The following is an 18,904-nucleotide window of genomic DNA, read 5'->3' on the forward strand; positions in this document are numbered from 1 at the left end:
CATACTTTTTTATTTTTATATTTTTACAACAGGCTAGTATCCAATATATACAAGTACTTTTTCAAGAAATTAAACACCAACAAACCAAATAACCCAGTGAGCTTTTCTCACAAAGCATTGACACATATATTCATCCTGCAAAAGAACACTCCACAGAACTTTAAACCAGATTAAGGATTATCTCCATATGCAGTGAGAGTACAGTCTGTATTACACCTTGTTAACTGAAAAGAGAACATGGAGGCATGTATATCACATTTTTATTTATATCATAAGGAGAAAAGGATGCCGAGACAAACATACTTACCTATGTTAAAATTATGAGAACCCTAAATCTTTAAAAGCTCATTACATATGGGAAAGGAGTAACCATGTTGGAGATATGAATGGAAGACATGTTTTCTTTGTAATTTAATTTTGAAAGTATACATATTTTATATATTATAAAAATGAAATTAAAAAGTATTTTCCTAAAAATAGTAAGGAAAAGCAAAAATTGAATGGAAAGTGATTTGGTAGCATAATTATACAGAAACTATCTCAAGTGACTAAGAAGTAATCATGAAAATTGTTAGGACAGTGTATGTAATGACACAGAAAATATCCCCTGGATACATTATAGAAGCCTGATTTGCAGAAGTCATGCATCAGATGGACACACTAGTGTTGTCATCCTTTCTGTGATGCCATTGCAGTTGTCTCCTATTTAACTTTCTCCCTTAACAAATGTATAGGAATCTAATTTAGGCACAACAAATTATACACATTTACATTTGATGAGTTTAATACACATGCATACCCTGTAATCACTCCTACAGGCCAGAAAATCAGCATAGCCATCGTCCCCAAACTTTCCTCCTAGCCCTTTCTAATCCCTGTCACTGTTCCCCATCCGTAATGTCTCCTCAGTCCCAGATACACAATGATCTGTTCCTTATCACTACTCAATGTTGCAGCAACTTCTAACCTTTTTCATACATAGCCTAATATGGTATACACTGCACATTTTGGAGGAAATGAAGATGTATAGCTTTCCGTAGTGAGAACAATTATTGTAAGATTTTAAATGTTGCATATACCAAGAGTTTGTTGATCTTATTGACAAGTAGCATTATACTTTGTGACTTGACCACCATTTTATCCACTCATCTATTGATGATCATTAGAGGTGACTCCTGGGTTTGACAACTACAAATTACACTGAAGTAAAAATTCCTATGCGAACATATATGTAAGTATATTCTTTCATTTTTGAGATTAGAATATAATTTCACCCTTTCCTTTTCTCCATCCAGGTACTCCCATATACTTTTCCTTGTTCTCTTTCAAATTTATGGCCTCATTTCTTAATAACTGTTACATGCATATATGTAAATACATATATACATTCATACATACTGATAATCTCCTTGGCCTGTATAATATTACTGTAATATGTTTTCATGGTTGGTTACTTGGTATTGAATAACCAATTGGTATGCCTGCCTTGTAGAAGAGTATCTCTTCCACCCTCAACACTTCTTAGTTACCTGTGGGTCTTGTGGAGGGTTGAGGCCTCCTGGGCTTTCCCCCACCCACTTTGGCACATCTATTGTTGATGTCCTTGTTCAGCTTATGTTTAGACAATCATGTTGGTAAGACTTTATGGCATAGATTCTGACATTCCTAGGAGACACAGTCTCACAACAAACTTCCAAATCCTATGCTACAGTCTTTAAGTAGCATTTCCTTGACAGTAAATTTCCTTAGAAAACACTTAGTACCAAATGCTTTTGAAAAACAGGTACCTTTTTTTAAAAAAATATCTCTTTTATATTATAAGTGATTTGTCTGTATGTCTGTGTACCATGTATATACCCGGTGCCCATAGAGGCCAGTAGAGAGTGACAGATCCCCTGGGACTGGAGTTACAGGTAGTTGTGAGCCATCATGTGCCTGTTGGGAATTGAACTCAGATCTTCTGGGATAGTAGCCAGTGTACTGAAGCACTCAACCATCTCTAGTTTCAGGGATAAGCATCTTTTAGAAGCGGTGGACATTAAAATGTAATGGCTTACTAGTTCCTTCAGCATACCAATTCACCCTTTTAATATGGCACAGATGATTTAAAAATGACAGTTGATTAAAGGTGCATTCTATTCAAAAGAACACTGTGCCATGTTTGATCACCATAGTGCACTTCCACAAAGGTCAGAACCACATAACACATCTGATCCTCTGTGGAGCACTTCCCCATTGCTGGTGGGAGTGGGAGTGGGAATGTGTACAGCCACTTTGGAAATCAATTTGTCAGTTCCTTAGAAGATTTGAAATAGTTCTACCTCAAGATCAGTTATACCACTCCTGGGCATATATCCAAAAGATGCCCCACCACATCACAAAGATACTTACACAACTATGTTCATAGCAGTTTTATTCATAATAGCCAGAAATGGAAAACAACCTATATGTCCCAAACTGAAGAATCGATAAAGAATATATGGCACATCTACAAAATGGAATACTAATCAGCTATTAAAAACAAAGACGCCATGAATTTTTCAGGCAAATGGATGAATCTTAAGAATATCATCCTGAATGAGGTAGCCCAGTCCTAAAAGGACATATATGGTATGTATTCACTTATAAGTGGATATTAGTCATACAATACAGGTAATATGCTACACTCCACAGACCCAAAGAAGCTAAACAAGAAGGAAGGCCCAAGTGAGTATGTTTCAATCTCACTTAGAATGAGGAATAAAATAGTCATAAGAGGCAGATGGAGGGAGGGAACTGAGTGGAAGAGGAGATGGGGAGGGTAATGGGAGGATGGGGGCATTCAGGATCACGTGTGGGGACAGATAGGAGGGTTGACCAGATGACCATAAGAACAAATGGAAATCTGCAACTGGCAGAGGTGAAGAGGTGTGGGGAAGGCATCTCTAGGATGTGACAGAGATCTTGGATAAGGAAGGAACCCAAGGATCAATGGAGTGAACTCAGCTGAGACTCACAGCATGGGGGAATACGGAACTTGAAGAGGCTGCTTCCTGTAGCCAGGCAGGATCCCCAGAGGAGCTATAGAGACAGCAACCCACCCACGAAACTTTCAACCCAAAATTTACCCAGTGTACAAGAAATGCAGGGACAGGGGATGGAGCAGAGACTGAGGAAATGGCCAACCAATAACCATCCCAACTTGAGACCCATCCCATGGGCAAGCATGGGATGAGATTCAAGCATCCTCTCAAGGGCCCTTCTTGTTAATTAGCTTCTTAGGGCCTGTGGATTGTAGCTTGGGTAGCCTGTACTTTATGGCTAATATCAACTTATAAATGAGTACATACCATCCATATCCTTTTGGACCTGGGTTACCTCACTGAGGGCATGTGTCTAGTTCTATCCATTTGCCTGCACATTTCATAGTGCCCTTGTTCTTAATAGCTGAATAATATTTTGTTGTGTAAATGGACCACATTTTCTTTATCTGTTCTTCAGTTGAAGGACATTATTATGAATATTATGAATAAAGCTGCTATGATCATAATGAGCAAGTGTCCGTGTGGTCTGGTGGATCATCTTTGGGTATAAAGGCAGGAGTAGTATAACTGGGTCTTGCAAGGGAACTATTCCAAATTTTCTGAGAAACCACCAAATCGATTTCCAGAATGTTTGTATAAGTTTGTTCTCCCACCAGCAATGGAGGAGTGTTCCCCTTGCTCTACATCCTCACCAGCATGTCCTGTCACTTGAGATTTTTGATCTTAGCCATTCTAATGAGTGTTAAGGTGAAATCTTGGAGTTGTTTTGATTTGCATTTCCCTGATAACTAAGGACTTTGAACATTTCTCTAAGTGTTTCTCTGACATTTGGCATTCCTCTCTTCAGAATTCTCTGCATGGACTGACCCTGGGCTCCAATCTCCTAGGTAGCAATGAATAGCCTAGTAAGAGCACCAGTGGAAGGGGAAGCCCTGGGTCCTGCCAAGACTGAACCCCCAGTGAACGTGATTGTTGGGGGAGGGCGGCAATGGGGGGAGGATGGGGAGGGGAACACTCATATAGAAGGGAAGGGGGAGGGGTTAGGAGGATGTTGGCCCGGAAACCGGGAAAGGGAATAAAAATTGAAATGTAAATAAGAAATACCCAATTTAATAAAGATGGAGGGGGGAAAAAAGAGAATTCTCTGTTTAGCTCCGTGCCCCATTTTTTAAATTGGGTTATTTGGTTTCTTGGTATCTAACTTCTTGAGTAGTTTATGTATTTCAGATATAGCTCTCTGTTGGATATAGGGTTCGTGAAAATCTTTCCTCATTCTGTTGGCTGCTATTTGTCCTATTGTTGGTGTCCCTTGCCACCTTCTGTAGCCAGTCAGGACTTCCAAGTGGGAGGATAAGGACACCAACCCACCCATAAAATCTACCACCCAAAATGTGTCTGCCTACAAGATTGCAGGGACAAAGACGGAGCAGAGACTGAGGGAATGGCCAACCAATAACCGGCCCAACTTGAGAGCCATCCCATGGGCAAGAACCAATCCCTGACGCTATTAATGATACTCTGTTATGCTTCCAGACAGGAGCCTAGATTAACTATCCTCTGAGAGGATACACCCAGCAGTTGACTAAAACAGATGCAGAGACCTACAGCCAAATGTTAAATGGAGCTCAGATGTCTTGTGGAAGAGTTGGGGAAAGGATTGAGGGACCCAAAAAGGAAGGACACTCCACAAAAAGACCAACAGAGTCAACTAACCTGGACCTTTGGGTGTTCCAAGAAACTGAATTACCAAGGAAAAGTGTACATGGGCTGGAACTAGGCGGCCCACCCCACACTTGGGGAGCAAATGTGCAACTTAGTTTCCATTCAGGTCTCCCAAAAATGGAAGCAGAGGCTATCCCTAACTCTGTACCTGCCTGGGGATCCTGCTCCCCTAACTGGGCTGCCTCGTCTGGCCTCAGTGGGAAAGGATGTGCCTCGTCTTCCAGAGACTTGATGTGCAGGGTGGGTTGGTACCCAGGGAGTGGAGGGGACCCCCTCTTCATAAGAGGAGAAGTGGAGGGGGTGAGAGAAGGCTGTGTGAGGGGATATTGGGAGGAGAAAGAGGCTGTGACAGAGCATATTCCTGGACAGCCCAGACTACACAGAAAAACCTTGTGTCAAAAAAACAAGAAAAAAAAAAAAAGAATTGGGCTTCTCACTTTTGGGTATGCATATCTTCCCCCCAGATGGCTGTCAAAAATCAGACAAAATTCCGAGTTCCAACATGAAAGATCTTGTATTCCCTAAGCTATGGGAGTGGTCTATCAGGAACAGATAAAAACTCAGAAAGCAAGAAAAAAGCATTTAGGACAGAGTCATCGGCAGGAAATGCCTGGTTGAGATCGTTTGGGCAAAAGCGGCAGTTTATTCGTGTCTTGCAAACATACAGTGCTGGCACAAAGGGACAGACAGCATCTCCCTTACACCATGCTTTCCTCCTGAACACTACTGAACTACAACAAGTCAGAACAAGTCATCACTGAATCACACAGTTCTTCAGACATGGCAACCTCCCTGTCCGGGTGGTTAGACTGGCTAAGCAGACAAAAAAGTTAATTTACATGTTTAATACAGTGCAGGAAATTTAGCAGAATTGGATATTCACGTTGATACTGTAATACACTATAAACAGTACAATTTTCAGAAGTAATGAGATCACATATCTCCCTGCCTGTTTCAATATTTTTCTTGCTTTTCTCCTTTCTTTGCGGTTCTCTTCTTTTCCCTTAAAACCAGCCATAAATAGTTTCAATCGACTTACACCGTCAAAACACTTTAAATCGTAAAACTATTTACAATTTTAAAAGTATTTGTTGTCAGATTTGTTCTCTTTTAAAAAAAAACAAAATCCTTTTCCAATAAACATCCTGTAAACTGGATCACCATCAACTTCCTGCCGCTCCGTAGGATACTTGGAAATGGTGCCTCTTGACATTAGAGCTCCGAGCTACACTACATCCCATGGCCTATGACATCAAATGTACACACATATGGAGGCGAGTGGCCTCCCCAACTCCACACGACCGCAGCTCACTCCATGATAGTCTCAGCCTGCTGAGTAGGCAGAGATGACAGATGACATTGTCACTGGATGACGATGAGTGTGGGGAAAGCGTAAAGTCTTTTGTACAAACAGAATGAGATATATCTCCTTATAGAAAGTCGGACTTTTGTTGTAGTCATAAAAAGCACGGACAAGTGGTTCGGAAATACATTTTCATTGAATTTACAAACACTGTGATATCAAACACATTCTCAAAAATGCCAAAGCACTGACACAAAACTTGACTCGAAGGTAAAATTTCCAGTAGACATTACCTCTAACTCGCATATTTAATAATTTGGCTGGACCTAAGTCACCCTCATGAGTCTCCAATGACTCAAATATAAAGACATCACCATTGAACTAAGTCTTCCCAGGAAATGCCAGAAATCTGCTTGCCTTGCACAAGTTTCGCAAGAATTTCAGAACTTAGCATTGGGGAGTGGCACGAGACACGATTCTTTAAGCTATCTTAAAAATAACAGCTCAGAACGAACTGGTCCCCAAAGACAGTTGGAGAACATACTGTCTGCCATTTTTACAGCCTAACTATATTTTGTGAATATTTGTAAATTCTGAAAGGCTTACTCTTTTCTTGTCTCAGTCTTTTACATAATGTGGTTGACTTCAACCTGACCATGAATTTCACAAGTTTTTCTTTTCTTTTCTTTCGTTCCTTTTTAAATAGCTTAGTTCTTCCTGGGAAAGAATAAGTTAAAAAACTTAGGTGGCCATGTCCACTGTGAGGGGGAAAGACAATCTTGAAAATACACTTGTACACTGATAGATTTTTATATAAAAAACAACTGTATTCCTAACTGAAATTCTAGCTTAGGTTTGTTTTTTTTTCCCACTAAATAGTCTGACAACTTCACAAAGGTAAGTAGGAGTATCTTAGGCCACACTGAGGCTTCTGACAGGCAGTGAATAATTCAAGACCATGGTTCTTAGGTGAAGTTAAATTTTACATGACTCACATGGGATGGAACAAAAAAAATCTCATTTTAACCACAGTGTTCTTCAATTCAGCCCTTTAATAAATTAATTTCTCAACTTCTTTGCTGTCTTTATGAAATGAACCTAAGCTACCCCTTTTATGATGAGATTGTATCAAATAATTACAGTGGAAATGACAGCATACACTAATATATAAGACAATCATTTGTACATGACATAGTTAACTAAAAAACAGACTTGAGGACATTTTGGAAATATCTTTGGATTTAAATAAAACCTATCTCCCCAACCTGAAGAAACATGGATTAATTTTCATACAAAAAAGGTGTGGTTCCCACTTTTAACTCTTAACAATCACCTGATTTCCACTACCAAGGCAAAAAATGAAATCACCCACAACACACATCTGTGACTTGAGGTTAAGCTAGAATGCTCATAACAGGCTTGGTTGGCCCACTTAATACACACAGAGGGAAACAGTATCTTATGAAAACTTGGCCAACGCCTCTAATAAAAGAGGAAATTATCATAATACACATTTACAGCTATCTTCTGGTCTACTAATTTAATCCACTTCTAACCAAAACAAATAAATAGTAAAGTAGCTTGCTGGGCCACAAGCTTACAATCGCGTATAAGAAAGAAAATTGCTTCTCGCCTAGTAAAAACCTTTAAGTTGTAGCTGGTGGCCAGGAAGCTAACCATCACAGAGCATATGCCACTTAGCAATTTGTCTCCTGGGGAAGTCACAGATCTCCTTCCAGTGCCCCCCACCACTTCCTTCTGCTGTGGCACCCAGGACCAACCGCCCGATCACCTCATTTCGGGATCCCCTTTCAGAATCCAAAACTAAAAATTCAACACTTATTTCTTCAAGACTCTCACAAGGAATATCAAAGACAAACAGTTCGTTGAACACTGCGTTGGGAGTGCACTTTTTCACATGAGTCTTCTTTTTAGAGATTCTCTTCTTGGCATGGTACAGGTTCACTTTGACGTAGGGATCTGCAATGGTATACAACAAATGTTATGTTGGCAACAGTGAGCTGCAGGGCTGGCCTCCTTAGAGGACATGGCACCCCAGGACAATGGAAATGAGGATCTTACAACATAAACAAGTCTAAACAGATGGGAAGTGAGAATAAGTTTCACTCTCCTCTTTTAAATTAAATTGAAAATAATGAAGAATAGAAACCAGTCCTTGACTGATGTCAGGGAAGATAGAGGACGCTGCTCACTGCCTACTAATAATGAATTGCATAAACTGAGGGGAAGGCAAACCTTTCCCTGTCTGAGCTCTCTCACTTGGGGCTGTGGTGAGCCTGTCTCTGGGTGGGTGCTTGCTAAACAGGGATTTGGAAACCATACTGGTCAAATACCTGCCCTTTAGGTTTTCTGCAGGTGGTTACCAGAGTTGTTCTTTCCTGTAACACTCTTACGGAATCATGTGACTTTCTCTATCACGCAATTAACTGTTTTTGATTACTGTACATATGCTATGTATCTTCATGATCCCAAGTTTTAAGAACCCATCATCAATTTCTACAACCAAATAATAACAATACCACTATGTGATTCTTTATTAAAATGTATATTTCTAGTTTTCAAAATGCCCCTCAAGTATCATTGTGCCCAATTGCTCTAGTGCTTAAGAGATATAAAAGATAGTACACTAAGAAGCAGAAAGGAGACTATTTTAACTAAGATCATTTCAACCCATAACTTAGCTCGTTTTCTTATTACAGTCTACAACAAACGTTTCTATTTTTCAGATTTATTCAAAACTAAAATGTAATTCTTAAAGCACATACACTATTAGAAGAAAAGTAATGAGGTCATTAAAGATGCAGATGAGTAAACTCTGTGAAATGCAAAACTTCAACTCTTTCTGAGCAATACTAGGGCTTCATTTGTCCTCTTCATTTGTCTTTGCTTGAAATAGGTTAGACAGTTAAGAGACCGAACTCCAGTATTTCAGAAGCGTACTTACCTGAAAGTCCAGACACATCAGATTTCGGTAGGTGCCGCGCTTTTAAGACAACCACAGTGAGCGTGTTTGTAGTGGACTGATAACAGAGGGAGACCAGAAGTTCACCCCGTCCAGAAGACTTCTAACAAAGAGAAACACCGTGGACGTAGTTTTAATCTTCAGCTTTCGTACTCTCATCACAAAACATACAGCAACATAATAGCTTTGTTATTTTAATGCCATGTTCCCTTTTTTTTTTTTTTAATTTTAACAGGCTAAGAAATCTCAGAAACTGCTTTTGTGCCGCTCCATAATGATTAAAACCATTGCCTGCCATCTTGTGGTTGTTTCAGGTACTGCAGAATGCTAAAATTTGCAAAGATTTGACCACACCCAGTACTTAACACATGTTTTGAAGGGTATTATATTATACTTTCCAGAGGGTTGGCTTTTTCTTTTTTTTCCCTTTTTTTTTGGCTTTTGATATTTAATGACACCTCTAATCTTCAAAGTCATAAAATACATAATCTTATCAACTAATATGTATAGGATCACATGGTTGATATTTTATTTTATTTTAAATTCTTGACTATTGGCTTTAGTGGCATTTGAACTCAAGCCAAGGAAAATTTATTCTGCATCTAACAATGATTCTGGACCAGGGACATGATACAGTTAGAATTCTTGTCCTTTCATAGTCACAGTCTCTTTCCATCCAAGGACAAAATAAATAAATTTAAATGCTTGAGAGAATTGACTGAAACTTTAAAATTTTGGTTTGAGGCAGTAACAGATGCTTTCATTGAAGGCTACTCATATTTAGTTTTATATGAAAGGCATTACCTAAGACAGCTAAGAATGTGACTCGTGCAAGCTTTAACTAAAACTAACAAAACAGTAACACGGGACTTGCTTATACTTGAGAACGGCTAAAAAAAAAAAAAAAAAAAAAAAAACAGTCCAACAAAAAGAGCTAAAGCTGAAGAAAATCGCCAAAACCAAGCAGTTGTACAAAAAGGCAGACCAAGGAAAGCAAGAAACAGTCACTAAGCTCTTTGATCCTCATGGGCCCCAATCAGTCAGGTGCCTCAGACAAGCTGTGCACCTCTCTGGGCCTGAATTTCACTGCTGTCAGTACATACAAGACAGGAAAACGATTACAAAACGTTCTAAAGATATTTTTAACTCTAAAATATTGTGATTTTTAAAAAAGCATAAGTAATGTGGCTGTTGTTTTCTTAAGTTGTGGCAAGTCATTCTGAAACACCACGATTAGGGTCAGTGCAGTTTATATTTAAAGCAGGAAAGGATTTTCTTTGCTAAATTGATGTAATGTCATTTCCCAATTATCCAAGATCTTTCAAAGGAGTCCAAGTCAGATGGCAGGGTAACACACTTCCTGTATGCAGCAAATAAAAACGGACATCCGGAAGTCGGCAGGACAACCCCTAGTCTGAAAGCAATTTCATTAAAAGTGCATTTGAATACCACATCCTGAGAAAGAACTGGCTTAAGTTTTCATCTCAGTTTCAAATTCAGTTACTCTGAACCAAAACACCTCAATAACATATGCTAAGAGGCGCACAAGTGAATCTTAAAGTAGCAGTCTTTTTCAAAATACTTAAATGCCTTTTACACGAAAGAAGCATAACTGTCATGAAGTACGTTCTCTTACTTTTTTACCACAAAGACTGCTTGAGCGTTTCAGTTGTGGGTTAAACATCCTTTTGCCCTCTCTAGTCCCTTGGTCTCTGTTTACTATTGCCCACGGTAATTAAGGATAATGTGTGCCAACCCATGATTGGAATGAAAATACCATAGACATTTTTTAAAACCCTACACTAAACAGTCCTTGTAGATACCTAGATGCTTATGGAATTACCTTAGCATTTCTCTTGATGATCTCTCTGGTCATTAACATTTTCCCGTCTGACAATTCAATCCCTGAAAGAGGAACGAGGACTTCTCCAATGACATCATCTCTTGAGAACCTGTCAAAACTCAGGACGGTGAAGTGCAGGGACAGCTCTTGGATGTGGGGATAAGGGACCCCATAGAATGTGAAGGTTTCGTCAAACACGGGGTCCAGCGTCTTCCTCAGCACTCTGGTTTTCACTTTGTGCTTCTTCTCTGGTAAGATTGTCATCTTGATGTATGGGTCAGAGGTCATGGATTGTTCATCCATGGCTGGTAAGCCCTGGGCTTCCTTGATGTTCACCACAAATGCTTTCTTCTCGAAGTTGTACTCTAGAGACAAGAAGAGAGTGCCCAGCTTCTCTTGTTTCTCCTCTGAAGTGAGGGAAGTGCTGGACTTCAAGCTCTCAGGGGAGACGGCCTCCTTTTCCGTCTCCGGAAAGAGCTTTGGGGTGACATTTTCCAGATCAGAAGAGCTGCCAGCTTTGGGGTTGGTTTTGGGGAAATTGCCATTGAGGTCTCGTTTCTCGAGATCAAGGTGCAGGGAAAGGTTAGGCAAAGCTGCTTTACGCTTTGCTTCACTCTTGTCATCTCCTCCAAACTTCTTTTTGCTACTTAGGTTTTCTGGGTAGATATCAACTCCTTTAAGCACGTGCACAAACTTGTATGGAGGAGTCTTGTTGGACTTAGCGGATCTTCTCTGGCAGCAGATCCAGGCAAAGAGAGACACAGTGAAGACCAGGCCAAAAGCACTGAAGATGCCCACCACTGTGGGAATTTCATCTGAAAAACCAATTGACCAATGGCATACATTAAAGGATCAGAATTGAAGGGGGAGACTATAGGGAAAACGTAATAGACCTAGCCCCTGCTGAAAATTGGGAAGATTGAATTACTTCCCCACAGTTCTCGGCATGAGCAATAGTGACGTTTCCCACTAACTTGAGATCTAAACATAGCCCTATGTGACATGCATAAAAATACATTATGATTTGAAACACCTTCACTTCAGTAGATTCTCATAAATAAATGAAAGTGTATCTGGAATAAACGCAGGGTCATGTTTGATATTCTCACCCTGGCTTTGTTTAACTCAGGTTTACAATAATATGAGGAAGTATAATTGTTATATTTGGGGGCTTTCCAAAATCAATCATCAGTGTCACACGTACACACACACACACACACACACACACACACACACACTCCCCTATATCTTTATTCACCCAGAATTCAGGCAGGAAACAAAAAAGAATACCTTAAAGACAGTAGTCCACACAACTAAAAACTGATGGGGAAAAAAGCATGGCCATTGGCTATTGTTATAAACTTATTAAAATGTCCATTCTAGTTGTAGGACATGATAAAAAAACATTTCTTAATAAGGTAAAAAGACAGTAAAATAACATCCATAGTATGGTAATGGCATGTAATTAATTTATAACATTACAATCCCCTTGTATATATGAACCTAAAATCCTTCAAGCACTGAATTACCCAAAGTTAATCTATGTGGGTTAAACAGAATAATGTGGTCATAATCATTCTCAAACTGTGAGTGTGGAGTGAGTATAGGTAATTTAGAGTTCAATTTTATCCTTGCATATTTCTATATGGCAAAGGGTAATAGAATTGAAATGCCATTGTTCTCTTAACTTAGAACAGATTAAGTCATTGGCATTCGGTGGCATGCCAACAGTGACTGTACATGAAGCACATATCATTTAACACGCAAGCACATGTTCAGTAGTTGTAACACTGCTTGTATGTCTGACACAGTGACACAACTAAGTGAGCCTTTAGCATAAAGTGAACAGAGCAGGTAAAGTGTAATGTACATTTACCTCTATTTTATCTGGGTTTTATTTTAAATAGAGAATACAAAGCATAAAAGTCCCAGCCCAAAAAGGGTTAATACTTTCTAAGACCAAGAAGAGGAATCTTTACATCTCTTCTCCGTCTCCTAAATAATCTTCTCATCTACTTCAGAATCCTAAAAGTGAACTCAAAGGAAGTCAGATGGAGACACAGTAAGAGAAGCATCTGAGGTTAAATATAAAATCTATAACTTAATTCTATGAATAAACTGAATCCTTGTAAAGATAAAGTGAAGCTTTGAACCTTCTAAATAGAAAAAAGTGAATGCTACCTAGAAGAAAGAAGAGGAGGAGGGAGAGGAGGAGGAGGAGGAGGGAGAGGAGGAGGAGGGAGAGGGGAAGAAGAGGAGGAGAAAGGAGAGGAGGAAGAATATGAGAAAGAAGAGTGAGTTAATCAGCCAAACAGTATCAGCTTCTTTCCCTTCTATTCAAGTCTTTGTCACACACACACACACACACACACACACACACACACACACACACACACAATCTAATAACGCAGGGCAAGGCAACAAAAGCAAACTCTGGAACTAAGAAATTCGTCAGCCAATATAAGAACAATAAAAGCAGTTAAAGTCATTATTTCTAAGTAGACAGACAACTAAGGAAACATTCTCACAAGGGTAGTCTCTGAAAATACCCCACTGTGAGAAAATTTCTGACTTCAAATCAGTAACTGACTGTAAATATCACACACAAACACACACACACACACACACACACACACAAATCCAAGATGAAAGACTGAGAAAATCATTTATGAATATTTTATTTTATCTAATATTCACAACACCCAAGATAGTATGGGCTCCTATTTTGCTAATGTAACTACTGGTACTGTATTTAGCTTTTGAGAGCACAGATTATGTCCTCACCACTCTTATTAGTCACAATTATCATACATTAGAGATACTCTCAATAATTTCTTCATCCTTTAACCTAAAAACACAGATAAAACCCTGATCTTTTCCCACTAGAATATAATTGGATCTAGACATGTCCATTGATTTTCTAAAAGGTATGTCTAATTTATTCACTGAGGCAGACAAGGAGATCATAGTCACAAAATTTTGGAATCTGAACAGGAAAAGCAATCCAGAAAGCAGCAGCTCTAAGCCAAGTTTTGAGCGGCTTTTACTTGTAACTGTACAGCGCTGGACTCCAGAAAGCTCAACCAGAGACAAGAAATAGGCCGAAGCCGGTTGTTGTAAAGTACCCAGAACTACAGTATCACGGAATTTTATCTGTCATTGGCAACATTCTTCAGGGATGCAGGAAAGCATAGCAGAGAAATTTATGACAGCGAAATAGAACACTCATCTCAAACCCTCAACATACAAGTTATTTTATGCCATATCAACTCTTACGTAACCAAACGCGTATGTAGCTTTTCCTAAAAGATTTACACACAAATAGGAACCATCCAGAAAATAAATAAAGCAGTATTCTAACAACAGATGTTCTTTTCTTTCCTCAGCTCTGGGTGCAGCTTACAGAGCCGCGTGAACATTCGGGAACTTCTGGAAGGTGAAATCACACGGCAATGTTAAGGAAATACCAAGAGAAGGAAGTAAGCCACAATTAACCATCTGCTGTTCTCGTCTTCCCTTCAGATTAGCTACTTGAAAATATACATATTCAACATCCAGTAGAGAGCAAAGCACAGCACAGCCCCTGAGCCAAGCCACAGCCCCAAGTTCAGCAACTTGCTCACCGAATTCCACGCGGCTGGTGGTGATAGGAGCCATGTTTTCTGCGTGCTCTGTCCGAGGTGCTGAAAGAACTCCAGGCAGATTCACCTGGAAGGACCCTGAAACAAGGCTTCCAGGGGAAACACGGGGGATCCGGGGACCGGCAGCGGCAGCGGGAGGGGCTGGAGGAAGGTCCGCGCTCTCTATCAGCAATGTGCCACCCTGCCCTGTTCCTGTTGGGTCTTCTGAAAAGCTTGTCTCCGAGACTCCAGACGTGGCTGAAACCCGAATTGACGCAATCCTGACGCTACAGGGCTGAAATCAGCACCTGCCCTCCCCCTCCTCCCTCCAGCCGCTCCTCCTCGCCCTCCTTCTGGCACCCTCCCTCCTCTCTTGAGGATTCAGCGCACATTCACCAATTATTTTAACTGTTGGGCTACTAGATTTTAACCATGCTATTCTGTTAGACTCGGAGCCACACGGAGATGCGTCCGGAAATGTATCTTTGACAGTACTTAAGCCAAGATTCTCCTGATGATATACAGACATTAAAATAAACGGGTCCTACTTATCAGACTATCATAATTTATAAAAGGAATACAGAGTAAAGAGAAGGAAGTCTCCAAGTCAAATGACCCACTGTAAGACGAATTTCTTAAATTATTCTGTAAACTATTGCATGCATGCCATACTTATCACATTTGGAGGAAATCCACTACAAATTGTTATATTAAAAATAACCATGTACTTACTATCAGTTTATAGTCTATTTAGGGTGACGTCCTTGCTGCTTTCTGGCCTGTCAGCTATTTTCCTTTTAATATTTGACATCTGACCAGTTAACACTCTTGGGAATAGATGGAATTAATTCTAACTGTTTAAATTTATTCTCAGACATGACTTTAAATATTTGGACACTGCTGATATAGTAATATTTACAGTCAAATGTTCTGGCCTCTAATAGGTTTCTTCAAACAAATAACAAGAATTGGACCAAATCTGAAATAATATTGTTACTAGTTACTTTCAAAGGACTGCTATCTGGAATGAGGATCTGAAGGAAAAAAAATACGGTGTCGTATTTTGATTAATTTGAATCTTAAGGGTATTACTTTTTTAAAAACAAACACTTAGCAGATTTATAAAGAAGAAACATAGCTGTAATTTCCACCTCTCGTTTAATGTTTTACACATACACACACACACACACACACACACACACACACACACACACACACACACGCACACACACACCCCTTTGCTCTGGAATTCAATAAACAAGTGAAATTGAGTATGTGCTGTGATGTATGACGCTGAGGCATGAGGTTGTCTCAGAATACTACTGTACATGAGACAGATGTCTGCGCAGTGGCAAACGGCTGCCCCAAGCGCCAGCAGTGTGTCTGGGAAGGCACTGGTTTCAGCCCTCTGCATCATGGAAAATTTTCTAAGTCAAAGCCTCTTTTCTTTCCTTTCTACCAGCTCCCACACACTTGGCACTGAAGTGTTTCTTTGAATAGACTTTTTTTAAACCTCACGTACTCATGCTATGAAAACACAGAAACTAAGTCATTGTGTGTCATGTTCCCATGGCAGTGACAGTGCTAATGTCCTAAGCAACCCAAACACTCAGGGTAGCTGCCTTCTCAGCCCTATGCATGCACCAGCTGAAGCGCTCTGTTCCGTGAGACGGGCATTAACTTGTGATGCGTTTCACAGTAATCTGATCATATATAAATTGCATTAAAGTATGTTTCCCATCTAAGTCGTTTAACATACGATTAGGCTCATTTGTCATAAACAAAAATATAGTCTGTGTATGTCATATTAAAATTATTACTTCATTAACTATAGCTTCATATGGTAAAATGGTGTATAAAACCTGCCTAGATTCTTTAAACAGTATTTCCCCAAAACTCAACCCCTTCCTTTTTCATTACTTGCTTTAAAAGCAAACTGAAAATAAATACCATTAATCAAAACCCGAACTTTCTTTTTCATTTGATAAATATCACTTTAGCATTTATACCATCCCTAGACAAGGTTCAAGCAGCATCAGATTAAGAGTGGAATCCACAGAGAAAATCCTGGAAATCTCTGATTGAGAACTGTGCCCTACCACATTGTTGCATTGTTCTTTCAGATCTAGCAAACTAGCAATCAATTTGCTGACATTGCCCAATCTGATTCTTGCAGCACGAGGGGTTGTTGCTAGGTAACCAGCCTTTTGCCACCCAAAACACACAACCTTAAACAATTCCAGTCCTGGGAAGCAGAAGGTTCTGTCCCACCAGCAGTGTTTACTTCAGAGTGTGTCCTTCACACTGCAAATGTCTGCACATACTAAGCTTGCAGAAACAATTAGTAAAACCCTTGAATTCAACTTAGGGTTTTTTTTTTAATTCAGGTATATTTAATTGATAAGTCATTCAGTTAATTTGATTTAATTTAATATGAAGGTAGATGTGTACAATCTATAGTTTATGATATACATTTTATGTTTTAGCATTCCCTTATTCAGAAATATTGGTTGATACATTAAGATAATTCCGCTAGTCAAATGAAAAGTTTAAAAGTGTGTGAAATATTAAACTGATCCTCAGTAAGTTTTGTTAATACTCAGATTGGTTATACACACTTTTTTGGTATCTGGAGTGGACTGGATAGCTCATCATAGAAAAATGAATGATTGCTTCAATGTTCCAAGTCATTTTATTAAGAATACTGGCTTTAACTATCCAAAGACTATACATGGACTGACCCTGGACTCTGACCTCATAGGTAGCAAGGAATAGCCTAGTAAGAGCACCAGGGGAAGGGGAAGCCCTTGGTCCTGCTAAGACTGAACCCCCAGTGAACGTGATTGTTGGGGGGGAGGGCGGCAATGGGGGGAGGGTGGGGAGGGGAACACCCATAAAGAAAGGGAGGGGGAGGGATTAGGGGGATGTTGGCCCGGAAACCGGGAAAGGGAATAACATTCGAAATGTAAATAAGAAATACTCAAGTTAATTTAAAAAAAAGTGAAAAAAAAAAAAGAATACTGGCTCTAATCCTGAGACAGGAGAGGATACAGAGTCTGTGGGGTGACCCTAGCTTCGATTCCTACCTGAGGGAAATATAGACACTGAAGTAGCCACCACTCCTGTAGCCAGGTATGACTTCCAGAGGAGGTAGGGAGGACGTCAATACACCCACAAAAAGTTCAACCCCAAATTTGCCCCGCCTACAAAATGTGCAGAGATAAAGATGGAGCCGAGATTGGGCAAATGGCCATCCAATGACTGCCCCGACTAGAGACCCATTCCATGTGAGAGAGCCAATGCTGACACTATTAATGATCCTCTGCTACGCTTGCAGAAGGAACCTAGCAAAACTGTCCTCTGAGAGGCTTCATCCAGCACTGGATGGAGGCAAATAAAAGACACACAGCCAAACATCAGGAAGAGCCTGGAGGGTCTTATGAAGACTCGGGGATACAAGTGAGCAACCTGGAGAGGTCAGAGACACCACAAGAAAATCCACAGGGTCAAGAAACCTGGGAGCATGGGAGCTCACAGAGCCTGGGCTACCAACCAGGAAACATGCAGGCTCTACACACCTCTACACACTTGTAGCAAGTGTGCAGCTTGGTGTTCATATGGGTCCCCTAGCAAGAGGAACAGGGTCTATCTCGGCCTCTGTTCCCTGCCATTGGATCCCTTTCCCCACACTTAGACTACCTGGATGGGCCCACGGGTGCAGATGTACCTAGAGCTGCTGGGACAAGATGCCCCAGGGTGGAGTGGTAGCCAAGGGTAAGGAGGGAGTAAGGGGAGAGGGATTACTAAGGGTGGACTGGGAAGAGGGGAGGGAAGGGGACTGTGATTGGGATGTAAAGTGAATTTTAAAAAATAAAAAAGAATGCTGCATCTGACACAAATGGGAAGGTTCATATTATATACATACCTAGCTCTGTTTTTGCTACCAAAGTGTCTTTATGATTTCCTGTTGGAGTTTCAAAGAGTCAAGCTTTACATTAAGGTCTATATCTGTTCTACTCCACTGGATTTTGTGCCATGGAGTTTCTGTTACTATAGCTCCCATATTATAATTCAAGATCAGCTGTTATAATCCTCCTACCACTGTTATTTATCTCAGGATGTCTTTGACTATACTAGGTCTTTTGTGCTTCTACATTAATTTGAGAAGTATTTTCCTATTTCTGTTTTTCTTTAAAAAGCTATTATTGAAAAGCATGGTGGTTTGAATAAATTGACTGTTATAGGCTTATATGTTTGAATGCTTGGGCCCTAGTTGGTCAGACTGTTTGGGAAAGGATTAGGAAGCATGGCCTTGTTAGATGCAATTGGTGGGCTTTGGCCAGGCTCAGTATATATTTATCTGTGTGTCTGTCTGTCTATCATATCTCTCTCTCTTTCTCTCTCTCTCTC

At 40.0% G+C, this 18,904-nt stretch overlaps 1 protein-coding gene across 1 annotated transcript; it reads right to left on the reverse strand.

Annotated features, from left to right (window-relative positions):
- Positions 1 to 5,359: 5,359 nt before the first annotated feature.
- On the reverse strand, positions 5,360 to 14,769 carry Syt4 (synaptotagmin 4). The gene is made up of 4 exons (NM_031693.2): positions 14,498 to 14,769; positions 10,875 to 11,689; positions 9,014 to 9,134; positions 5,360 to 8,028 (listed from the first exon to the last, which is right to left on the reverse strand). Exons 1-4 carry the CDS (start codon positions 14,529 to 14,531, stop codon positions 7,721 to 7,723), a joined length of 1,278 nt encoding a protein of 425 aa, NP_113881.1. The 5' UTR covers positions 14,532 to 14,769; the 3' UTR covers positions 5,360 to 7,720.
- Positions 14,770 to 18,904: the final 4,135 nt, after the last annotated feature.

The sequence above is a fragment of the Rattus norvegicus genome, chromosome 18, assembly GCF_036323735.1.
Source record: "Rattus norvegicus strain BN/NHsdMcwi chromosome 18, GRCr8, whole genome shotgun sequence".
Lineage (NCBI taxonomy): Eukaryota > Metazoa > Chordata > Mammalia > Rodentia > Muridae > Rattus > Rattus norvegicus.